Here is an 8,150-nt window from a genome sequence, read left to right as displayed (position 1 = left end):
GGTGTTGTTTTTCACAAAGAACTAGGTGGGGAGGGAAAAGCTCACATGCTCCAAAGCGCCCAAGGTACATTGGGGCCGGCGGGCTTGGCGGGTGCACCCCATGGAGCCGCCTGTGTACATTGGGGCCGGCGGGCTTGGCGGGTGCACCCCATGGAGCCGCCTGTATACATTGGGGCCGGTGGGCTTGTCAGGTGCACCCCCCGGAGCCGCCTGTATACATTGGGGCCGGCGGGCTTGGCGGGTGCGCCCCCCGGAGCCGCCTGTGTACATTGGGGCTGGTGGGCTCCTTGGGTGGGCCCCCCAGAACTGCCTGTGTCCAGCTGCTCCACGATGCCTGTGTTTAGCGACACAGCCCCTGCATCCCTTCCTTCTAGGACCCCCCACCCCAACTTTCACTTTCCATAGAAGGCCTGGAATCAGGGAATTGGTGCTTTTAACTGGGACCATGCAGTGAGGACGAAACAATATGAATGAGCACTTCAAGTGGGGTAGGAGGAGTTCCGGGTTAATTTCTTTGGTTGATGTATCATATTTATGTTTTTATAAATAGGTAGCTTTTATTATTTTAGGATCGAAACATGCTTTCTTCTCCCTTCCCGTCTCATTTAACACAGTGCCGAGTGCACCCTGAGGCACCTGATAGAGCCCCTTTGGTTGCCGAGCCACAGTGCCTGGGTTCACTTCCTGGCTCCAACATTCACTGGCCATGTGACCTTGGGCAAGTCACTTAACCTGTGTGTGCCTCGGTGTTTTCATCTAAAAGTAGGGGAAATTGTCATCTTGAGCTCAAGTTGTTCTGAGGATTAGGTTTTATTTACACTCATGGGGAGAGAGTGGGTGTGCGTGTATTGTGTGTGTGCAGCCCTGTGGCAGTGCCTGGCACAGAGGAAGCCTTGTGTGAGTATTCACCGTGTTCAGCTGGTGACGCTGGATATGTGACCCAGCGTTGCCTCACAAAAGCTCAGCTCTGCCTCCTTTCCTGGGTGCAGAAATGTGTGAAGTTTGTGTGGTGTGGTCATTGCCTGTTGTCACTAAAAAGCGTGTGAATCACTGTGTTCTCTTTAAGGTGTGGAAGATTTCCTTACAAGGGCCATGTTACATGACTCTGTTAATGATTGCATTTGGCTTGCTGTGGGGGCATCTCTTGCGGATCAAACCCACGCAGAGCGTCTTCATTTCCACCTGTCTGTCCTTGTCGAGCACACCCCTCGTGTCCAGGTTCCTCGTGGGCAGCGCTCGGGCTGACAAAGAAGGTAGGTGATGGCGTGTTCCAAGTGCATGTCTGACTCATGCTCGTGTGTAGGTAACTTTTGGATTCACAGTTGAGGGCCTGTGAGGAAAAACTGCAAGTCTTAACTTCCCCTCTGAGGACTTTCCGAACAATTGTGGATGTCAGGGCTTATATTCCGTAAGGAACTGATGTCCCTGTGAACTCAGGTCCTCCCAACCTCCACTACTCCACTTGATTAAGAAAAAATGAGGGCCAGAGAGAACTTGGACCAAGATTTTGAAAAACCAGTCAGCACTGGAAAATGACCTGTGGAATTGGTGGATTTTAGGAAGTTGCATATGTTTTGCTGCTTTAATTCTAGCAGGCACTGGGGACTGACACACTTTTGACACTTTCTTCCTGTGAAACCAAGGTGCTTCGGTAACTGAAGGTGTTCCTGACTCTCTCGCTTTGGCCTTAGTTTCATCGTGTGTATGAAACATTGGCACCTCTAAGTCGTGATTGTTAGTGGAAGCTGACTTGCTCAGAAGCCTTGGCAGGATCATGTCCCTTTGCAGGAGGCTTGGCAGGTTGCTGTTTCTGGCAGCCTGCTAACCCACTGGGTAAGCCGTCACCGTTTTGCACTTACGTTTTAAAAGTCAGTAAAATACAGGGTTGAAATGCCACAGTCACTTCACTATGACGTTCACCCTGCACAGAACACACAGGCATAGAAGAGAAAATACAAAAAGAGAAAACCACAGAGGTGTGTCTGACCTCTCCTGTAAACCAACAGGCTCTGTGCCAGCAGCTGAGAGGCTGAGCAGAGCTGGCCATGGGCCGCTGAGCCGGGTGCTGGAGCATGTGGAACCCACACGTGCCCTCACTGTGGGACCGACAGTTGGGAAGCATCCCTCTGTGAAAGGAAGCAGGGAAAACTTTTTAAAAATCTGCAGCCTTCTGCTGGGCCTGAGGCACCAGTAGGACACGGACGCAGCCTCCCTGCTAGACGCTGGACGGGCAGCGTCAGCCACAGGCCCCCTCCGTGCCGGTCCCAGCATCCCTGTGGGCTGGTCCTAGGGTCAGCCCCATCGTGAGACTGGACAGAGGTGGAGGGCTGGGGGCCGAGTAAAATGAAAAAAGACCAAGTGGGGACCAGGAACGATGCATGAAAACAGCTCCTGGTTTAGTGGCCTGCACACGGGAACACCCACACCTGCGAAGAAATCTGTGGCTGGAAAAGAGCTGACAGACTCAGCAGTCACCGGGTGAACTGCCCTTATGGACAGAAAAGCTTAATAAAGACTTCAAAATAAGTGGGCAGTATACACTCAGAGTTCCAGGGGCCAGGACTGGAGAGGGAGAGGGTTGGAGTGTAGATGGAGAGGTATATACAGACTCGGAGCCCCAAGGTGCTTAGGACTGAAAGGGGGCCAGAGTGTTAGATGGAGAGGGTCAGTAATATATAGACTCGAAGCCCCAAGGTGCTAGACTGGAAGGGGGCCAGAGTGGTAGATGGAGGGGTCGGTATATACAGACTCAGTACCACAGGTGCTAGGACTGGAAGCGGGCCCCAGAGGGTAGAACTGAGAGGGTCCAGTATATACTACGACCTCGAGCCCAGTCTGGACTGGAAGCGGGCCAGAGTGTAATGGAGAGGGTCAGTAATATAAACTCGGTGCTCCCAGGTGCTAGGACTGGAGGGGGCCAGAGTGTAGATGGAGAGGACAGTATAATATAGACTCAGAGCCCCAAGGTGCTGGGAACTCGGGAGGTGGGGCCAGAGTGTAGATGGAGAGGATCAGTCATATATAGACTCAGAGCCCAGGTGCTAGGACTAGGACAGCGGGCCAGAGTGTAGTATGGAGAGGATGCTAGTATATATAGAGCTCGAGCCCCAGGTGCTAGGACTGGAAGCGGGCCAGAGTGTAGATGGAGACTGGTCAGTATATATATGACTCAGAGCCCAGGTGCTAGGACTGGAAGCTGGGGCCAGAGTGTAGATGGAGAGGATCAGTATATAGTAGACTCCAGAGCCCCAGGTGCTAGGACTGGAAGGGGGCCAGAGTGTAGATGGAGAGGATCAGTATATATAGACTCAGAGCCCCAGGTGCTAGGACTGGAAGGGGGCCAGAGTGTAGATGGAGAGGATCAGTATATATAGACTCAGAGCCCCAGGTGCTAGGACTGGGGAGGGGGCACACCGCTCGCGCGAGAGGATCAGTAATATAACCCCTGACCCAGAGCCCCAGGTGCAGGACTGGAAGGGGGCCCAGAGTGTAGATGGACGAGGGGTCACCCGTATATACCAGCACCCAGAGCCCCCCAGGTGGGCTAGCGCACTGGAAGGGGCCCAGAGTGGTGATCGGCGAGAGGGTCAGTATACTATAGACTCCGGTGCCCAGGGGCCAGGACTGCGAGAGGGGTGGAGGGTTAGATGGAGAGGGTCAAGTATATATAGACTCGAGTCCCAGGTGCTAAGGACTGGAAGGGGGCCAGAGTGTAGCATGGAGAGGTCGGTATATGACAGACTCGGTGCCCCAGGGGCCGGAATGTACATGGAGGAGGGTTGGAGAAGATATGGAGAGGGTCAAGTATATATAGACTCAGAAGCCCCAGGTGCTAGACTGGAAAGGGGGCCAGAGTGTCCTGGAGAGGGTCAGTATATATACGCACTCGGTACCCCAGGTGCTAGGACTGGAAGGGGCCAGAGTGTGAGATGGAGAGGGATCAGTATTATACGACTACAGCAGCCCAAAGGTGGCCTAGACTGGGAAGGGGGCCAGAGTGTACCCTCTAGACTCGGTGCCCCAGCGTGCTAGACTGGGAAGGGGGCCAGAGTGTAGATGGAGAGGCGCTCAGTATATCATGTGACTCGTACCCCAGGTGCTAGGACTGGAAGGGGGCCAAGAGTGTAGATGGAGAGGATCAGTATATATACGACTCAGAGCCCCAGGTGCTTAGGACTGGAAGGGGGCCAGAGTGTAGATGGAGAGGGTCAGTATATACAGACGTCAGAGCCCCAGGTGCTGAGGACTGGAAAGGGGCCAGAGTGTAGATGAGAGGATCAGTATATATAGACTCCGGTGCCCCCAGCCGTGCTAGACTCGGAAGGGGGGCCCAGAGTGTTAGAATGGAGAGGGTCAGTATATAATAGACTCGGTGCCCCCAGGGGCCAGGAATGGAGAGGGGTGGAGGGTAGATGGAGAGGGTCAGTATATATAAGAGCTCAGGAGTCCCAGGTGCTAGGACTGGAAGGGGGCAAGACGTCGTAGATGGAGAGGGTCAGTATATATAGACTCGGAGCCCCAGGTGCTAGGACTGGAAGGGGGCCAGAGTGTAGATGGAGAGGGTCAGTATATATAGACTCGGAGCCCCAGGTGCTAGGACTGGAAGGGGGCCAGAGTGTAGATGGAGAGGGTCAGTATATATAGACTCGGTGCCCCAGGGGCCAGGACTGGAGAGGGGTGGAGGGTAGATGGAGAGGGTCAGTATATATAGACTCGGAGTCCCAGGTGCTAGGACTGGAAGGGGGGCAGGTTAGATGGAGAGGGTCAGTATGTATAGACTCGGAGCCCCAGAGGCCGAAACTGGAAAGAGGACCTGGTAGGTTTTCAGAACTCAAGACAGGAGCCCACCTCCAGCACTGATGGGATAAAGGGAAAGGAGTCCACCCGGCATGTCATGTACTGCAGCAGAGCGTGAAGTAGAAGGGAATGTCTGAACACTTGGCAGAAAAGACAGGTGGTCTAAAAAGGAACATCAAGTAAATGGGCTGATAGGACATGTCTCCTCGGCAACGTCAGATGGTGGGAGATAGCGGGTAGGTAACCCACACCCTGGGGAGACAAGTCATGCATGCCCAGCGAAAGTACCATCCAAGAATAGGGCGTGAAATGCAGGCATTTCTGATGTGCAAAGAACCCCAGAGCACCGCCCACCGCGCAGTCCCCACAGGGCCCGGACACAGGCCCTGCAGAGGCAGAGCTGGACGTGGAAACAGCAGGGAGACAGAGAGGTCTAGAGGTTGATAAATTTAGTCAGTTATGACTGTTAGAAAAGGAGGTATTTGAGTGTATTTTTTTAAAGGCCAGGCTAAAACTCTAGATAGTAAGAAGATAGGAGGGTTGCATGTTTGGGAGGTAGTTAGACTCAAGGACTTGGACACTGAAAGGAAATTTACAATTAGACTTGTTAAATGTGTAATATATCCACAGCACAGTTAGAAAATGTCATTTGAAAAAAAGCTTCGGGAATAAACTTCTCAAAAGAGAGCTGTGACCTTTGAGGATAAAGTCACAAATGGAGTGAATTCAGTTCATGGAGTTCATAAAAAGACTCCATTCATAAAGATGTCATTTCTTCCCAAATTTATAAACTCATAGCTGTTCCAATAAAAAAAATCCGGCAGGGTTTTTCATGAAACCGAAGAAACTGATCCTAAAATTCAGTAGGGACCAAAAGGCTAAGAGTAGCCAACGTTAATTTGAGGTGAGGAGTCCCCCACCAGCTCTCACAGCTGATGATGTCACAGCGGATAGCAGCACCGCAGGCTGAAATGGAACCGAGGAGTGGGGCCCACAGACCAGACACTGCAGAGAAGCTGAGGAGATTGACTCACCAGGAGTGGGAATTAGCTATCCAAACGGAAGAAAATAAAATTAGCTTGACTTTAGAACTATGAGAAGGAAATAGAAAATATCCTTATAACCTCAGAGTAGAATTCCTTAAAATATAAAATGCAGAATTCAAAAGAGTAAATACTGATGCATATAACACATTTGACTTTGTAACTTTCTTTTTCATGCTGACTTCCCTATGGGGAAAACTGTAACTTTTATTGAAAGGCATTTTTTTTTAAATAAGCCACAGGCCAGAGGAAGATATTTCCTGTAGTTATTTATTTATTGTTTGTTTAGAGCAAAGGATTAATATTCAGAATGAATCAAGAATGTCTGTAAATCCAAACCAAAAAGTAACCTAATGGGAAAATAGGCAGAATATCTGAGCAAGTAACTTAACAGGAGAGGAAACCTAAATGATGAATAAACATGAAGATATGAGCCTCGCTAGTATTCGGAGATGCAGGCTGATGGGACTGAGATCGATGCCATCCACATGAGCTTGCTGCCAAGCTTTGTTTTAGACCAAGTCTTGCTGTCACCCAGGCTGGAGTGCAGTGGCTCGATCTTGGCTCACTGCAGCCCCGACCTCCTGGGCTCAAGCGATCCTCCCACCTCAACATCCTGAGTAGCTGGAATGACAGGCGTGTGCCACCATGCCTGGCTAAGTTTTTAGTTTTTTTGTAGAGATGGGGGTCTTGCTATGTTACCCAGGCTGGTTTTGAACCCTGGCCTCAAGCAGTCCTCCTGCCTCAGCCTCCCAAAGCACTGGGATTGCAGGCATGAGCCACCACACCTGGCCCTAGCAAACATTTTTTAACCTGATGGACCATTGGCAAGAATGTGGAGTGCCAAGATTAAGCGTTCTCCATGGGAATGTAAATTGGTTCAGCCACTTTGGAGGATAATTTTGCAATCAGAAAATTCCATTTCTACATACATATCTTAGAAAATTCATGCAAATTATTATAATTCAAAACAGTATTATTTTTAATAGCAAAAAGTTGATCAACTGAATATTCAGTAACATGCTGGACAGTTAAGGTGTATTCATACCTTGGAATGCTGCAGAAGCAAATGCAAATGACTTTTATAGCATGGAGGGAAAGATACAAGATGTGGAATACAACATGTTTGTGTGTGTAAAGTCTGAACTTTACATACATGCAAACTTCTACACTAAAAGCAAGAAGAAGTGTTTGAGAATGACAAATGAGGCTGAGTGGCTGTGCCAGAGACTGGCAAGGTGTGCCATCAGAGAGGGACGCAGGGCAGTCAGCTGCTTGTGACATTTCTTTCAGAAGCTGAGTGATGGCTCTGGTTGTTCATGACATGCTTTGTACCTTTTTTCTTGATTCAAAGTATTTTATAATAATTGTTTTTAAAAACAAGGTAACTGGCTGGGCATGGTGGCTCACGCTGGTAATCCCAGCACTTTGGGAGGTCGAGGTGGGTGGATCACAAGGTCAAGAGATCGAGACCAGCCTGGCCAACATGGTGAAACCCCATCTCTACTAAAAATGCAATAATTAACTGCACATGGTGGTGGGTGCCTGTAGTCCCGGCTACTCCGGAGGCTGAGGCAGGAGAATCGCTTGAACTCAGGAGGTGGAGCTTGCAGTGAACTGAGATCACGCTACTGCACTCCAGTCTGGCAACAGAGCGAGACTCCATCTCAAAAAAACAAAAACAAAAACAAAAAAAAGTGACCACTAAAAAGTGGAAATGCAGTCTGTAACTTCCAAATGCTGCTGTTTTATTACTATAGTTTTTGGTAAGTTTTGAGACCAGGAAGTGTGAATCCTCCAACTTTGTTCAAGATTATTTTGGCTGTTTGGGGTCGCCTGAGATTCCGTATAAATTTTAGGATAGTGTTTTCTATTTCTTCAGAAAACATCGTTGGGATTCTGATAGGAATTGCATTGGATTTGTAGTCGTAATTTTGGTAGTATTGACATCTAAACAATATTAAGTCTTCCAGTCCGTGAATACAAGATATTTTTCCATTTAAGCATGTCTTTCATTTCTTTTAGCCACGCGTTTGTTTTCAGTGTATAAGTGTTTTGCCTCCTTGGTTCACTCTGTCCTAAGTATTTTATTCTTTTTGATAGGTTATAGATGGAATTGTTTTCTTAATCTCCTTTTCAGATTGTTCATTATTAGTATATAGAAATGCAGCTGACTTTTGTGTGTTTATTTTGTGCCCCGCACCTTTGTGAATTGGTTTATCCTAATAGATTTTTGTGTGTGAAATCTTTTGGATTTTCTACATATGAGATAATCTCCTCTGCTTACAGGATCATTAAATTCATTCTTCC

At 49.0% G+C, this 8,150-nt stretch overlaps 1 protein-coding gene across 1 annotated transcript in view; it reads left to right on the top strand.

Moving 5' to 3' along the window:
* The window catches only part of SLC9D1 (solute carrier family 9 member D1), a 65,704-nt gene that overhangs the window by 20,809 nt on the left and 36,745 nt on the right, over window positions 1–8,150 (top strand). The window contains 1 exon segment of the mRNA XM_017861812.1: window positions 1,067–1,253. Within this exon segment, the coding sequence (XP_017717301.1) occupies window positions 1,067–1,253 (187 nt within the window).

Source organism: Rhinopithecus bieti, unplaced genomic scaffold (assembly GCF_001698545.2).
Source record: "Rhinopithecus bieti isolate Rb0 unplaced genomic scaffold, ASM169854v2 scaffold_62034, whole genome shotgun sequence".
NCBI classification, from domain to species: domain Eukaryota; kingdom Metazoa; phylum Chordata; class Mammalia; order Primates; family Cercopithecidae; genus Rhinopithecus; species Rhinopithecus bieti.
Note: the sequence above shows the minus strand (reverse complement) of the source record. Positions and strands in the feature narration are given on the sequence as shown.